This window comes from Xenopus laevis, chromosome 5L, assembly GCF_017654675.1.
Source record: "Xenopus laevis strain J_2021 chromosome 5L, Xenopus_laevis_v10.1, whole genome shotgun sequence".
Classification (NCBI taxonomy): domain Eukaryota; kingdom Metazoa; phylum Chordata; class Amphibia; order Anura; family Pipidae; genus Xenopus; species Xenopus laevis.
The window spans coordinates 56,498,731-56,516,860 of NC_054379.1; the positions used below are offsets into that span (position 1 = coordinate 56,498,731).

At 37.7% G+C, this 18,130-nt stretch overlaps 1 protein-coding gene across 9 annotated transcripts in view; it reads left to right on the forward strand.

Moving 5' to 3' along the window:
• Positions 1–18,130, forward strand: part of qki.L (QKI, KH domain containing, RNA binding L homeolog) — a 125,642-nt gene that overhangs the window by 25,871 nt on the left and 81,641 nt on the right. For all 9 annotated transcript variants that reach the window (XM_041562168.1, XM_041562167.1, XM_041562170.1 and 6 more), the window contains 1 exon segment: positions 11,382–11,527. In XM_041562168.1, the coding sequence (XP_041418102.1) occupies positions 11,382–11,527 (146 nt within the window).

The window sequence follows — 18,130 nt, forward strand, 5'->3', positions numbered from 1 at the left end:
AGGCTTCTGAGCTGACAACTTCACTGTGCCTGCTTCTATTTCTTCCTCTACTTCTCCAACTAGAGGAAGGTCCAAGGTGCCAGACACCTGCCTGAAGTCACCCCAGGTAGCCCCCCTAGCAGCCCGTGTAACGTTGGGTCTCCCTCTCATCTCCAGGCGGTGCAGGATGCCAAGTGTAAGTGCGGGTTGCTATGGTAACCGGGGGCTGAAGCTCTGGCACATGGCAATGCGTTTCCTTTCAGCACTAAAGGAAGAGACAGTCTCCTGCACTGGGGGCTGTTGCTTGGTTCCCTCTCCCTGAAACATGCCCATCTCCTCCTACCTTTACTAAGGTGACTAGCAAACCTAACGTCTCTGGTTTGTGACAGATGTGCGCAGAGCAGGACAGTGAACTAAGCAATCGGCTGGGGGAGAGGGGTACTAAGGGAAATACTAAATAATGGCTGGGACAGACACTAAGGGGGGAATCCAGGAGAAGATTTAGGGGATACTGGCTAGTGGCTAGAAGAACGAGGTAGAAAGATGCAGCGAGAATGTGTGGATAAGTGAATGAAGCAGCATCTTTATTTGGCTTAGAGCAGGGGTCCCCAACCTGGATATTTGTGGCCCGTAGCAGCTAATTACTAGGCGGCCGCCCTGAGGTGTCAGCTGTGATTGAAGTCCCCCGCCTGCGCTGCCACTCTCGCAGTAGGAGGCTGAGTTCCCGCAAGATCTCCCCCAAGGCGCGCCGGCTCTGCAGGGAGTCCGGGGTCGGGACAAGAAATTTCCGGGCACACAGGATAGGGTTAGGCTGTGGGAGCAGGGGAGGATAACGGGCTCCCTGTAGAAGGAGCCGCACATCAGGGACTTCAGCTCTTCATCTAGCCGGGTCACTTTTCCTGCTGTCAGTAGACTATGGGAACTAGCCAGGCAGGAGAAATCCAGCTCTGCACTATGGATGGTCGCCATATCTCCGTTTCTGAAGAGGAGCGGAAGTGGAGATTCGGTAAGTTATTTCTTAATAAAGGCTTTACAATTTTACATTTTAATTTGTCTTGGTGTTTGTTTGTTTTTTTTGTATTCTAACGAATTTTTGTTAAAAATTTTTTTATGTTACTGTTCCTTTAAATCACTAACTGTGGTGATTTTAGGCTACATGTATGTGAGTCACATGAACGTGCTGCATATGTGAATCCTGCACAACTGAGAGTTTGGAAAGCGGGCTGAATAGATCAAAAAAAGGTTGTGTAAACATAATACACAATGGGGGTTATGTAATAAAAGGCACTAAGTTTGCCCAGGTGCAGTAACCCATAGCAACCAATCAGCAGGAAGCATTTACTCATCACCTGTTCAAAAGCAAACGTCTTATAGGTTGCTTTGGGTTACTGCTCCTGGGCAAGCTTAGTGCCTTTTATTACATGTGGGGGTACATATTATCTGATGTACTGCTTGTTTCCCTGAGCTGATTTAGTGCTGACTCCGCTTTAATTGAAAGAAGGTTTACTCCTCGGGGTACTTGGGTTTTTATGTTTTTTTATTGAAAACTTTACAAAAGAAAATTAATATAATTTATACAAACATGTCAGCCAATAACATTACACTCCTACAGAACCAAAAATTCCCCTCCTTCCAGTTCACTGGCCAAATGTCTCATTCTTATGAAGTGTCTAAGCCTAGGGTTCGGGAAGTGGAGGGAGTAAGAGCCAGGAAATTCATAGCTCTTGTGTATTATAGATATACAACCTATCCTGCAAATGATATCCTTATATATGGTGCTTAGTGATATCATCATTTATTGGTGCTAAGTGATGTCATTTCTGGCATGACTTACAGAAACATGCTTACTTTAATAAATAATCTACCCTCTGTTGTAAAATATAAGGATGTTAAAAGTCTCACCTCTGAGTTCCATGACCTTGTATGGTCTTCTGCCTTTATATGTGGTCATGAAACTCCTTGCTTACTTAAATATCCTTATATTTAACAACGGGGAATACATTTATAATTACATTTATATCTGTAAGGGTTGACAAATCAAACCAAAAAAATAAGTAGCCATGCCACTGTAAATTGTCAGAATGCATTCTTAACTTGATTAGGCTGTGAGGAGTTAGCAGATCCTGTTCAGACAGATTAAGCTTTGTTTATTATGATGAAACCTGGCAGTTTGGTCCCTCCTGTAAAACTGCGCTACATGTATAGAAATAGGCATGCATGTTTTTTTTTTAATAAATATCGAATTGCTTTTATTATCTCCACTTTTCTGGCAGATGAAATTAATTGAAGATGTTCACATATCAGAAATCTGAACTTGTGATTTGTGCAATAGCAACCCGCTTTCTCTTCCATCCCACTCTCCCTCTTTTTATTCCTTGCTGTATTGCAGTTGTGGCATAACTGTTATGTTTGTGTGTGGCTGATCTTGATGGTAGAATTAGATGACTAGTGATGCACAAAGAGGAAACAGATGGACACTGAAATTCAACTTTGCATATCTATGGCATCAGAGCAGCAAGTTGAGCTATCATAATGATGCTAATAAATTTGCTCTCAGAAATCTCCGCAAATGCTGAATACAAATGTAGCTTTTAAGGGTACACAGAATGCTTTGGTTGTTTTGAAATGCTATGATTTTTAAATTGCTCCATTAGGGACCATGTTAAAACATTTCTGGGTGTCAATTCTTATTAGTTATGCTGTTAAAATTAAACAGTAGTACTGTTTTGTTGAATTGCTTGTATTGATGTTGGACTTCAACAGAGTTTTAATTAGAGCCAAGGATTGAACTGTTACATTTTGCTACATTTGATAATAGGAGTATGGAAACACAAGCAGATATTGGCTGTTGATATATCCCTAAAAAATTGGCAGCCAGTTGAGCCTGTATTTGAGACCAACACTCTTCTTTTACGAATCAATCTTTTTATTTAGTCAGTTTACTTATTGTAAGGTCTGTTTATGTGGCCCTCTGCCAACTCTTCTACACAGGTGTCTTACATTATATTTTTGTTCCTGTGAGGACCAAATGTTTGGGTGCCCCACTAGGGCCAGATGTGCTGGTCTTCAGTACTTTTAGTGCTTTCATGGCTGCCACCATGTGTAGGCGGACAGCTATGGAATCCATAAACAAAGAATCGGTAAACAAAGAATATATGGCAATGTGGCTTTTGTATTACATGGTTGTTATGTGTAATTTGGCAGGTAAGCAGTTAAGTGTTTGGCCAGCTTTGTATTGGTGAGTAGTAATATTAGCTATTATGTCTCTTAAATAAAGTAGTTTTTTTTCCTACCAGGCTGTAATTGGTTAATTGCTGGCATAGGTCCCTGAATTTAATGTTACCTAGGATAATATATCTATTGATAATCTCTAAAAATAGCCATAAGTGTAACACCATAAAATATTACAGTAAATAATTTCTATGATTTTTTTCTCCTCGCTGTGTATATTGAAGACAAGGGACATAAAGCCTGGGGTGACAGGAGCATTCAAAGGAAAGTCAGTTGTGGCATGTCTTGTCACTGTATTCATCCATAGACATAAAGTTGTAGTCTTTGGGTCACTGGGAAATCCTTTGGTACAGTATTTATAACTAGGTCATCTTTAGTTCTTTTATACATATCTAATGTCACCTTTGTGAGTACTTTCCAGTTGCTTGCACAAATACACACACACACCAGCATAGGCAGACTTTCATTAAGGCTTGAGGAGGCTAAGCTTCCCCAAACCTGTTTGCCTAAAAGTGTAAAGAAACTGTAAACAAAAAATCCTCTGACTGACCAATGTATGTATTTGAGCTTTTATGGGGGGGGGGGGCAGAGGGTGTTTTGACTAGTGTCTTTAGAGAAAAAAACCTACCTGGTAACTCCTGTGATATCATGAGCTTTTGCACTGAAAATCCTGTGAGATTTCAGATGGGAAAGTTCAAGTTCTGATCTGTGTGTGCCAAGCAGAGTTAGGGAGTAGATGAGACTGACCTTTACCCAGGATAGCTTTTTGTGTTGGGGATCAGGGCCAAGAGAGGATACAGCTGCTACTCCTCCACCTGCTTGTCTGGTATGTTGGGATTATTTCATACTTACATTGCACAAAAATAAATACCAATGGTCAATGGTAATTCCATTGATCTATTCAGGTAGGTGTAAAATGCAGATGCGATGCAGTCATTATGGTACCATTGTGACCAGATCTTACTTTCACACCTCTCTGAATTTCAGATACACCTACCTGAAAAGCTCAATGGAACCATTGTAATTGGATATTGGTAACTGTTTCCTTAAAGGGGTTGTTCACCTTCCAAACTTTTTTTATTTTAGATTAACCATAAACTGTCTTTTTTTAATTGCTTTCCATCTTTTACATTTTCCCAACATTGACATAATGTTCGTGTCTCTGGGGTTTCAGTCTGACAGCTCAATGATTCAGGAGCATTTGAACTGTTACAATTTGCTATATTTTGTTGATACAATTAGGTAAAAAAAATCTTAGCAGTAAATGGGGAATATTAGCAACTATTGTAGCAATTTAATTCACCTTCCACTGGCTCAGCTAACAAATCCGTTAGGCTACTTTCATTTGTACACAAATTTTGTGTTCATGGTTGAATGCAAGTTTTTTTTTCTCAACTTCATCTACTGTTGTATTGTGTTTCTTTGAAAACTGCAAAAAGTCATCTTTTATATGAAAGACAGCTACTGTTTTTTGCAATGGGACCAAAATATATATGCATTATACTTTCTATGTATAAGATCTCCCATAAATGACAGTTAACATAATCCTTATGTGAAAGTAAATCAATAAACATAGTTTAAAGTGGACCCAGACATAAAAAGCTGTATAATAAAAGTCCTTTTCAAATTAAACATAAAATACAATTTTTTTTTTTTTATTAAAGCGTTCATAGCTGTTGTAAAATAATTTAAAAATCTCAGCTGTCAATCAAATATTGGCTGCCCCTCATCTATGCCTTAGGCATAGAGACAGGCAAGCAATTACTTTCACTTTCCATTTAGCACTTCCTAGATGTCACTGCTCTCCCCACATTCCCCCAGTTCTCTTAACCATTTAATTGTGTTACCAGTGCATGGAGATGGACATCAGGTCCCCCATTCTGGTGCACAAACAAGATTCTGAAATGATGGAAGGCTTGCCTTAATAACAGTGTCCACAAAATGGCTCCTGCCTGCTTGCTATAATTTTGAGTTCCCAGACTGATGGAAACAAGACTCAAATAATTTATGCAGTGTAATTAAAGTTAATTTTGCTTGACTAACATGAGAAAATAGGATTTGGGATAATTTTTTTGAGTGAGGGTCCCCTTTAATGTTTTAACAAACAAATCATTAGCCCTGATTTCCAGTAATGTGGATGGACATGAACTTTTTTTTTTTATAATTTTGATAATAAAAGAGTGAAAATTATTTTCAAAATAGTCTGGACTTTGTCCATGTCAAGTGAAAGATGACTTTTGTACCATGCAGCGTGTGGGCCCATCAGTTAGTAGCTCTTAAATCAGCCCATGTATGGGACTGATTTCAGATTATAGTGCATTTTAGACAAAAATTCTCCCTGTGTGCTCAGGCTGAATAAGCGGTTTCCCCGCCAGTAGAGTCGTATGGCAGGGTGACATGAGCTCCCTATCTCGGTTCCACGAACGGCTCAATGGATTTCATTCCTCTATTAAACTTTCACAGACCTATGATTCACAAGAAATTTAATTTTTGGATGTTTTGATATATAAAGAGAGAGGGTTACAAACCAAATTATATTCTAAGCCTACTGACTAATCAGATATTGCATTTTGAGAGTAACCATCCTTTGCATACAAAACAATCAATACCCATAAGCCAATTGACGTGAGTGCATAGGTTAGTCAGTAACCCTGGGATGAGAGAACTCCAAACCAAACGAGAACAAAATTCAGACAGAGAGGTTATCAAAGTGTGTTGGACAGAGCCAAAAAAGTCATGAACCATGGAAAGGATAAAGAAACAAAGGGGCAGAGGATTACTTTTGTTATCCAGTATGGGCCACTTAATAGGCAGATGAACATGATTTTTTGTAAACATTGGTACATATTATGTAGGTCATACCCTATGGTGGGGGAATTTGCTTCCCCTCCATTGATGTATAAAAAGGGTAGAACAATTGTGTCTATGATATCTAGATCCTTAGTACAGACAGATGAGACACAGAGTAACACATTTTTAGGTATCAGAAATACGGGCATGTATCCATGTTTAAACTGTACATAATGTAAACATGTTATTAGAGGGAAGACCGTTGTACATCCAGACACAGGAGAGTCAATTCAGATTAGGGTTTATCATACCTATACATTGTGCTGCAAATTCTATGATATGTATTCATAGAGTCATTTTTATCTTATTTTATTCATTCTTTAGGGTACAATCCCTGCACAGAGCATGGAAAAAATGTACCATGTCACTTCCTTTGATGGACTTTAAAAAGCTATATGGACTTTGATGATGAGCTTTTACACTATTGTTTCACATGGCTTGAGAAAGAGCCTTTGTTGGCTCGAAATGTGCTGCTACAAATGTGCACGTTTATGGTGATGTAACTTATTTTACTATTCATTACAAATTTTGAGCATTACAAGCAAATGCTTGTACCCACCCGCGTGGTAAGCTGAGATAGCACATGTTTGGGGTTTCTTAAAATCTGACCTGTATTTGCTGGCATCTGAAGCAGCCCTGTATGCTGTTGCCTTTTCACATGCTAAAAGTAACGTTTTTGGTTTTCATAGGTTATTTTGCAACTCTAGGCCCAAGCCCATTAAGCCAATTATTGTTTATTATAAGCAATGGGGATGGTTTATTGTGATCTTTTAAGACGGTCTTAAGTGCTTTGTTTTCCATGTTTTGCATTTTGTCAGGTGTGGAGACTAAACTTCATGCTGACCAGCTTTAAGGGGTGTTTTAATACTTTAAACAGTTACTTGCAGATACATTATGCATTGACTACATTAGGTCAATACAATCCGATAGAACTAGCCATATACCTAGATCTGATCAATAATTCCCTCTTAATAACATTATTTTTTTGTGTTGCTAAAATCTATTCTGATTATTGAATACATTCATGCATAGCCCCTCTGCTAAGGCTTATATCCACCTATTAATGTGTGTAGCTCTGGCAGTTGTAGCCAAGCATATGTCAAATCTGCTTTCACGGATTTCTCTGTTTAAGAGAATAACTGGCAAAAAATTACACCTATGAAATGTAACATGCAAGCCTGGACTGGCAATCTGTGAATTTTGGCAAATGCCAGAATGGCTGCTGTAAGAAGCCATAGTCAATCACCCTTTTTTTTTTTTTTTGGATTGATGGGGGCTGTTTGAGGCTCTGTGCTGTTGAAATGCCAAGTCTCATTTTGAATCCCTGCCTGGATCTGGTACATGTAATGAAGCTGGACACAAGCTAAAGCAAATGCATTTTTAAGTTGCGTTCCATTGTATGCTTGTGCATGTGATTGTTTCATAAGATTTAAATAACAAATGGCATTCCACTCACCAAAGTAATAGTTTATAACAAGAAAGATGGTAGTACAATATTCAGCGTTATTTATAATAGTGATCTCTAAGACTTAATCTATCATATGTAGCCATTCAGCTTGTCAGAAGTCCATTTATTAAATGGCTTAATGAAATATTATATCGGTCAATCAAAAAAATGCTATTCCTAAACTCCACCCATTTGAAATATATTTTCCTAAAATTAAAGTCAAACACATTTAGCAAGTTTTATAGTTGTTACAGCATACCACAGCATGGATCTGATCTGTTAACGCTCCTCTGAATTGTGCACAATTAGTCTCTTTGGAGATCCATGCTACTCTCACCTAATAAGTCAGACCATTTTACATCATATCTATTCTGGGCTTGTGGAAAGTGTGAGCATCGTTACTGAGGTCCAGAATTACCAGTTGCTATGGGACTTCAGCTGGTGAAGCAATGGCACATTAGAAGTAATGGCATTATGCAGAGCTGCAGAGAAGGGGCAAAGCACTGAAATGCTAAGCAGGGTTGCGATGTGAAGGAACATAACATGACTTCAGATGTAAATTGCTGCATCACACGTGCCAATTACTGTGAAGCCACAATTTATGCAGTTTCAGTGTTACTGGAGTAGTATCGGAGAGATGCACTCACATTATCACTAATAGGTGAATGAGGCCATGTCAGCTGCAAATGTTAAAATGTTGCATTCAACGTTGAATTGCTCCCATAGAGAAATTCGATTTTTAACCATATCAATTTAGTATTTGCTGTTACTGTTCTGTTGATGATCAGTTGAAGGCAAAGTTTACCTGTAAATGGACGTCTAGTATGGTATAGAACAGTGGTCCCCAACCGGTAGCTCGCGAGCAACATGTTGCTCACCAACTCCTTGGATGTTGCTCCCATTGGCTTCAATTTGAATTCCAGGCTTGGAGGCAAGTTTTGGTTGTTTAAAAAACAGATTTACTGCCAAATAGAGTCTCCTGTAGGCTACCAGTCCATATAGAGGCTACCAAACAGCCAATCACAGCCCTTTTTTTGGCACCCCCATGGACTTTTTCATGCTTGTGTTGCTCTCCAAGCCTTTTTACATTTAAATGTGGCTCACGAGTAAAAAAGGTTGGAGACCCCTGGTATAGAGCAACCGGCTCTAAGCAAATTTGTTCAGTTGATATTCATTTTTTATTAATTTTATGCTTCAATTCAATGAAGGATTTTAATTCACCACTTAGTATTTCAAAAGACCTTTCCAAACCGTATTTCAAAAGACCTTTCCAAACCGTGATGAGCAATTTCTACTACTTCTATTCCTTATATTATTACACATTTTGGGTTCCTTGACATACTACTTGTTCTGGGCTGGTAATATGTTATAATGACACTGAAGACTGGGCAGATAAGGGTATGAAAAATATTGAATAGCAGAAGCCATCACTGCTTTTTCTCACACAGCTTGAAAATTCTTAATAGGACAGCAGCCCTATAATGTCCAAGTAATTCTGTTCCTGGTTAGGCTGACAACATTTTTTATGCAGATGGGTAGGTCATGGACTGGGCCAGGGCTACAGGTTGAAGGCTATATGGTTCTGTTTGCCACTCCCTTGATATATAAAAACATTCTCCCAAACTCTGAATCTCCTACAGAATAAATTGCTGTTTAGGCTAATGTCTGATGAGGCATATTTCTGCTGGCATAGAAATGTCTGAAACTGTCTAAGCTGTCTCCCATTTAGCATAAGCAAAAGTGCCACTCAGCGCGGTGGTGTTTACTTCTTAAGCACAGTTTATTTTGGTTCTTCCCAAAAAACTTTTACACTTACTGCAGGTGAAAGTTTCTGCTGGCAAACAAACAACCCCACCTGGCATAGGAATTCTGGAGAATAGGTACACAGCATTTGAAAAAACACAGGGTTAATAAAATCTGGATTTCTTCTGTGAGCACTATTTATAAAAATACTTAGAATGATTAATCTGTCACGGTAGTGATTAATGGACAATGCTTTTGTTGATTTGTCAGCTCTCTCAATTTCAGAATTCAATCATTTTCCTTTGTGTTGGGAGTCTGCAAGCCCAAAGCCCTCACACCTCCCTAGTGCAGCTGCAAGGCTTTCATTAGCCCCAGTACTTCATGTATTGAGCTCACTTGACATTCCAAAATGCGTTTTGTAAAAAAAAAACAAAAAAAAAAAAACATGTAATTTACATGTGGATCTATCCATGTACATCTAAAACTGTTCAAATGATTTGTTCCTGTAAATAAAAAAAAAAAAACGTTTTCATTATGAACCATTCTTTCTGCTTTTTTAGTCATATTTGGCTGGTTACTCTATAGTAAGTATTTTGTTCTGTAGTTAAATATCAAGCAACATTGTCTTAAAGAAGAAGTATTACCATTCTTTTCTGATGGTAGACTTCAACAATTCTTAAAGGGATACTGTCATGGGAAAAATCATTTTTTTCAAAATGAATCAGTTAATAGTGCTGCTCCAGCAAAATTCTTCACTGAAATCCATTTCTCAAAAGAGCAAACAGATTTTTTTATATTCAATTTTGAAATCTGACATGGGGCTAGACATTTTGTAAATTTCCCAGCTGCCTCAAGTCATGTGACTTGTGCTCTGATAAACTTCAATCACTCTTTACTGCTGTACTGCAAATTGGAGTGATCTCACCCCCTCCCTTTCCCCCCCCCCCAGCAGCCAAACAAAAGAACAAAGGGAAGGTAACCAGATAGCAGTTCCTTAACACAAGATAACAGCTGCCTGGTAGATCTAAGAACAACACTCAATAGTAAAAACCCATGTCCCACTGAGACACATTCAGTTACATTGAGAGGGAAAAACAGCAGCCTGCCAGAAAGCATTTCTCTCCTAAAGTGCAGGCACAAGTCACATGACCAGGGGCAGCTGGGAAATTGACAAAATGTCTAGCCCCATGTCAGATTTCAAAATTGAATATAAAAAAATCTGTTTGCTCTTTTGAGAAATGGATTTCAGTGCAGAATTCTGCTCGAACAGCACTATTAACTGATGTATTTTGAAAAAAAACATGTTTTCCGATGACAGGATCCCTTTAAGGTCCCCATAGACGTGACAATTCTTCTTTGGCGAATGACCGATTTCAGTGCAGTCCGACCAATCCGTCAAATTATTGTGCGGTTAGTGCGATTCAAACAATCGTGCATTTTAGGATTTTTCGGCCGACATCTGGCAGAAAATTGATCGGCCAGGTTTAAAAATCTTTATTGGCCCCAGTGCAATCTATCTATGTTTGCAGGGCCAAGCAGGCAGCTACTCTTCAGTTTTGCTGGCAATATCTCCTGAAATGGTCTTTTTAGTTGATGGACAAATTGTACATTTAAATGATCATTTTGAGATAATCATGGTCTCACGATAACGATTGGATCTTTTAAAAATCTTTACATCTATGGCCAGCTTTAGTTAATTTAAAAAAGGTAAACAAGATAAAAGGTAATTTGTGAATCTTCTCGCAGGGTGTTGTTGTTGTGATGTAACATGGAATATTTTTAGGGATGCACAGAATCCACTGTTTGTAACTCAGCCGAATTCCTGAAATCTTTGTGAAAGATTCGGCCGAATACTGAACAGAATCAAATTCCTAATATGCATGTGCAATTAGGTGCGGGAAGGGAAAAAGTGGGAAACAATTTTACTTGTTTTGTGATGACAAAGTTACTTGATTTCCCTTCCTGCCCCTAATTTGCACATGCAATTAGGCTGAATCCTGAATTCGGTGCATCCCTAAATATTTTCACAAAATTGCTTTCCATAATAAGAAATGCTTCCAAGTTAGGGAGAACATACGTTTATACTTGTGACATTGCAGCTAATGTATTTGTCTTCTCTTTCTTTCCCCAGAAATCAGCAGAGTACGGAAAGATATGTACAACGATACTTTGAATGGCAGCAACAATGAAAAAAGAACCAATGAACTTCCTGATGGTATTGGACCTATTGTACAATTGCAAGAAAAACTTTATGTGCCTGTAAAAGAATATCCAGATGTAAGTGTCTTTTAACATATTTGGGTTCAATTTAGGAAAAGTATATTCAATTTTGCTTATTTCTTGCTGGTATTGGTTGTCCTAAATGGGCAAGGACCACATTTGTGTGAAAATACCTATGAGACCACGTGATCGATTGGTTTGGTGCCTGATTAGGCTGAAGGCTTAATTGCGATCAAGTAAACATTCAGCATTTCTTTTAATGTATTATTGATGCATTAATTTATAATACCTCTGCAGTCAATCATTTCATTAGAAGGCCCTTCTGTATAGGGGCCTACTATCTCTGGAGACTTTTGCACCTGTGTGTAGATCCACCTTAAATCTTTTCCACTCTAAAATGGACATTAGTTGCCCTTATGTCATACAAAATACACTACATTGAATTACATATCGATTCTAGAAAAACAAGTAATTATGTAAAGTTAAAATTCATAAGGTTTGTGGTCTGTTCAACAAATGAACTGCTTCTTGGCAGCAAATGTCTCTCATATAAAAATGGTGTGACATTCTATGGTGTTATGATTGGCTTTTGTCCCCTATGTTTCTGTATAGGGAAAATAATGAAATTTTGTTTCTGAAGAAACAATTTTTTACCATTACTGCTTTTTCTTTTTTATACCGACCTTTAATTAGTTATCAAAAAAAAAAAGCTTAATGGAAATTCTACTTATCATTTGCACTTTCTTTACAGCCTGTATTTATTATTTTTTCCCAGAAGTAAAACAGGAGTTGCCCATCACGACATTTATGGTTTTGTACCAACTATTCCTTATCTGCTGCTGTTAAGATACCTAAACTGAATGGCAAAGATATGTGACACAGTACAGCAATCTCTACACCTAGCAGCCAAAGGTTACCTACATCTCTTGACAGTGACAAATATTATTCCAAGAGAGGCTGCAAAACTGCATCCTAGCGATAATGTGTCCATTTAAAAGAAAAAAAAAAAAAAAAGAAAAATCTAAATAGATTTGGGATTGGATTTTCCAAGCATGAAATACGTTTCTGTTGTGCTGTTCCATTTTTAGAATCCAATGTAACATTCCAGCTAAAACTAAGCATTTTCTGCATAAATTTTTCTAACAATGCCATGAAAAAATAAAGTTCTGCTTGTAGTAAGCGTATTTAGATCTAAATATTGCTTAATTCATTTGTGACTGGCAGGTTGGTTTGTGTGTATGTGTGTGTGTGTATATATCTATATCTATATATCTATATATATATCTATATATATATATATATATTATATCCTTATAAACGGTGAGTTCTGATGTCATCAGTTATAAACGGTGAGTTCTGATGTAATTTCTGTCACATGACTCATTGAAATTTGTGTATTATAATTAATAAAGTACCCCCAGTTGCAAAATATGAGGATATTATAAATTACCTCGGAGTTCCATGACCTGTATAAAAACACTCGGCCTTCGGCCTCGTGTTTTTATATGGTCATGAAACTCCTCGGTAACTTATAATATCCTTATATTTTACAAGAGGGGGTACTTTATTCACTATATATATATATATATATATATATATATATATATATATATATATATATATATATATATATATATATATATATATATATATATATATATATATATATATATATATATATATTTGTCCAACCAGATCGCACTCCATATTTAAAACATAGCCTTTATTTAGCTTGTTAAACTGTAGCAAATAGTAACATTCTTAGTGTCAAAGTAATAGCGTCATTTGTAGCAAGACACTTATCTGATGGAAGTCCAGTATAAACGCTCAATTCAACCACACTCTCGCGACGTTTCGGGAAGCATCAGTTCCTTTTCTCAAGCGTATTTCTCGTGTAGTGGCGTGTAGGACTCCATTGCACAAACCGTTTGCTTCCTTGTCAGGAGGAGTTTACGTGGTAAGTAACTGTGATGAAGCGTCCTCACAATAGGGACGGATCTGCACGTCAGTAATCACATATCTCCACCCTCCCGTTGCTATCCAGAATCCATAGTTACAGCTAAGAGAAAATATACTAATATACTATTAACAGCAAATTGTGGACATTTTTCACTATACCAAATAGTCATCACTTGGGCACATTAGAATATTGATATAAATAAGGAGTTACAAAATTATTTGCAAAAAAATACAAAAAAAACAAAAATGCAAAAAATACAAAAAAATATATACAAAAAAATATATGCAAATTATAGAAAAATACAAAGAGTACAAAAGGTGAAACTTGCAAAAATCAGTTTACAAGAACATGCTTGCTTATAGAAGATAATACTTGCAAAAACAATTACAAAAATAAATGTAGATCAAAGTCACGATTTAGACCTTGTGGACTAAGGGTACCTAACCTGTCGATCCATTTGACTTCTGCTCTTTTTAGTGCTAAGGCTCGATCCCCTCCTCTCTTTAGGGGTGGAACATGTTGGATAACCTTGGATTTCAACTCGTCAGATGTATGTCCCTGTTCTAAACAATGTCTAGAAACTGGCAATGACCTGTTGCCCGTATGTATAGTTGATCTATGCTGGGAAAACCTGTCCTTAACCTTCTGGGTGGTTTCCCCAACATAGACCAACCCACACGGACACACCAGCATGTATACAGCAAAATTGGTATCACATGTGTTATAACCCCTAATTTGATACTTCTGAACCCTATGAGGATGATCAAACTCAGGACCCACAAGTACATAGCGACACTGGGCACAACCCTTACATCTATACATGCCTTCTTTTCTAGGACCCCAAAACATTGCCTTTTTTGGGGGTGTACGTATATCTGCGCTCACCAGTCTACTCCCTATGGTTGCTCCTCTAAGATAGGACATCATTGGACCTTGTTGAAACTCTGGAATTGAAGGATACGCTTCTCTTAGTAGATGCCAATGTTTGTCCAATATAGATTTAAATTTTGGACTTGCTGAGTTGTATTGAGATACATATGCCAATCTGTTCCCCATAGTGCCCCAATCTCTAGATGGACCCCTAAGGGTCCCTTCCCTTACTGATTGTTAGTTCTTTTGGATTAACTCACTTGGGTATCCCCTATCTCTAAGTTTCCTACTCATTAGTTCCAAATCTTGTTCCAAAGCTACTGGATTATTTGTGATTCTACTTACTCTAGTGAATTGACTAGTGGGAATTGATCTCTTAACTGAGGGAGGATGAAAGCTATCATATGACAGAAGTTGATTCCGATCTGTTGGCTTCGTATAGATACGGGTATCGAACCCTGTCTGAGTCCGTGTAACCAATACATCTAGAAAAGTAACTGTCTGGAGATCAGCTGTCATCGTGAATTTAATGTCATTGTGGGCTTCATTAATTGCATCACGGAAGGCGGCCGTGAACTGCTTTTACACGTGTATGGGACCTGTTATCTAGAATATGTATGTATACATACATATGTGTATGTATACATACATTACGTGTATGTATATATACATACATACATACATATGTGTATGTATACATACATACACATAGTTACATAGTTAAATTGGGTTGAAAAAAGACAAAGTCCATCAAGTTCAACCCCTCCAAATGAAAACCCAGCATCCACACACACACCCCTCCCTACTTTTAATTAAATTCTATATACCCATACCTATACTAACTATAGAGCTTAGTATCACAATAGCCTTTGATATTATGTCTGTCCAAAAAATCATCCAAGCCATTCTTAAAGGCATTAACTGAATCAGCCATCACAACATCACCCGGCAGTGCATTCCACAACCTCACACATACATACGTGTGTGTATGTTTACATACATACGTGTGTGTGTGTGTGTATGTATACATACATACGTGTGTGTGTGTGTGTATATATGTACAGATGAAGCCACTTTGGTTTGCCTGTTTGACACAGAATAACTAAACCCAGGTATCCCGCTTATTGCATTTAACACAGAAAATTGTGGCACAGCATCCCATCTAATTAAAGCATTCACTATTGTGAACAATGGTGCATTGGTATGCTAATGAAAAGGTTAAATGCATTAAATAAATTAAGATGACTTTAGATCAGTTTCTTCAGTTAATCCTAAATCACAACTCATTTAACACACAAATCCAAGGGGCTTCATCTGTATGTATGTATACATACATACATGTGTGTGTGTGTATGTATGTATACATACATATGTGTGTGTATGTATGTATACATACATATGTGTGTGTATGTATGTATACATACATATGTGTGTATATGTATGTATACATACGTGTGTGTGTATATGTATGTATACATACGTACGTACGTGCGTGTGTGTATGTGTGTGTACATACGCGCGTGTGTGCGTGTGTGCGTGTTCACGCGCACGCGTGTGTGTGTGCGCGCGTATGTATACATACGTGTGTGTGTATGTATATATTGCTCTAAGAATAAGTATCTAATTGATAATTAAAAAATAGACTTGCATAATGATTACTTGATCTAACATATATCGGTGTAATCCAGACTTATCTTCAATTTATAAATACCGTTTTTTAAGTTTAAAAAGAAACACACTTTGATTCATGTGAGTACTGAAACTCCTTGGTGGCTTTTTAGTTAAATTCAAGAACACCATAATTATCACATCTAAAGCACCAAATCCTTAAGAGTATACAAGGGTATAGAGGGCAGCAGTGATAAACAGCTTGTGCTTAAATTTTGACCGTTTTAGCTAATAAGATAATGGCAAAACAGCAGGAATGCCCTTAACCAAAATGGCCACACAAGCAGGTTACTACAATAAGAATAGCCATATCACCTAAAATGATCCATATTTATATACGTTTTGCATACTTTTCTTTCTCTACAATCATTATAAGTGCAGCATTATATTTCTCAGCCATTTGTAAGAACTTCCATTTATGAACCTGTAGTGTTTAACAGCAGCTCTTTTAGGAAAGGTTTGTTCATGTTTATTACTATGCAGCACAGGGGACATTAGAGGGCGCCCTCTATAGCAGGTCAGATACTTTGCCTTAGCCATGTGGAGCAGAGCTGGCCACTTCTCATCTTGTTTGTATATGGCAATAAGCTTTGTTCTTATTGGTTCAGGAATGTGACTGACAGTGTTGCTTCACAGAATGGTTATTTTATCTGTTTTGTGAAACAAACCTGTCATTTTGTGGAAAGAATGAATCCTGTACTATAAAATCTTGCTTTCTGTCACAAATATCTATTTTGTCATTCAAATCTAGCTTGACAATCACTAGTTAGTGACTATTATATATTATGTCCAACTTTGTTTTTACATAATTCATTCTGTAAGTAACTTTGCACATAAGTGCGTCCGTTACATGGAGGTTATACATTTGTGCGACAGATTGCTTGTTAAACTGTACAGAATGGAGTTTGTGATATAATGACATCCTTTTGTGCACTAACCAGATTTTGTTTTCATTCTTTAATAGAAATGTCTTTTGTATATTCTTTTTCTCTGTGTATGGTCACAAATACTTATATAACATGAGAGACATTCATTCTGTGTATTAGGGATAGTTTTGTATACAGAATGTATTTGGGACAAACGGCACCCCATATTTGAAAGCCTCAAGAAACAACAGCAAAATGCTGAATCATCACAAAGAGGTAGAATCCTATTGTTTCTACCTGCACATATTACAATTCCGCTGTTCACGTTTGTAGAGAAAACCAATTGCCGCAGGAAAGATTTCCATTGTAATGTGTATGACCACCTTTTCTTGAAAAGATATTAAGCAGTTTTATTGCAAAATCTACCAAAAGGGTATAAGGTACCAAAGTGTCAAAAATATATTCTGTACCTTTTTTGAGTCAGGGAGTGAAGGAGTAGCTTTTAAGGGTTAGTTCACGATTTTGTCGCCTGTCGACGAATCGCTTTGTCTTCTGATGAAAAGTCGCTTGTGCTAATGCACGAGTGGTGATGCGTTTTCCATAGTCGCACAAAGTTGCCTGTATGGAAAACGCATCGCTGCGTATGCATTAGCACAGGTGACTTTTCATTATAGCCTATGGGAAAACATGCTGAGGCAGTTCGGGGAATTGTCGCTCAAAAGACGGGGCGAATAGTTGCCAGGCGACAAAATCTCCCCGAATCTCCTCGTGTGAACTAACCCTAAAGGGGGTGCAGTCACCTCAGGGGCCCAAGACAGCTGCAGACACATGCAAACAACTTGATTGTTGTTGTCACTGCTTTATCGCTCCCCTTCGCCCCCCCCCCCAGTTTATGCCTCACCCTCTGGACCAAAATAGGTGTACTGATATATGCCTGTGCGGGGAGGGGGGGGTTGTATGTAAATTAGCCCCCCACCAAGGAAGTGCTCCTAAATTAAAAGAAAACTTTTACAATGAAAAAACAAAAGTTAACAATGGATGCAAATGAAGTCTGTACAGCAGCTGGAACTAAAAGGGTTAACTTTGTTTTTTGTTTGCATTTTTCCCATTTCAGCTGTAGATACAGTTGCATCATTTCAGTGATATTCATTTGATATAGCCGGTAATAAAACAGATTACATGGTATTTGCTTGTCTGAAGATTTTTGGACCCTAGTAATTGCATTTCTGTCATAACAGTTATGTGTTGTTTTTTCCCCCATTACTTGTGTGAACCAAAATATGGCTCTATGAAATT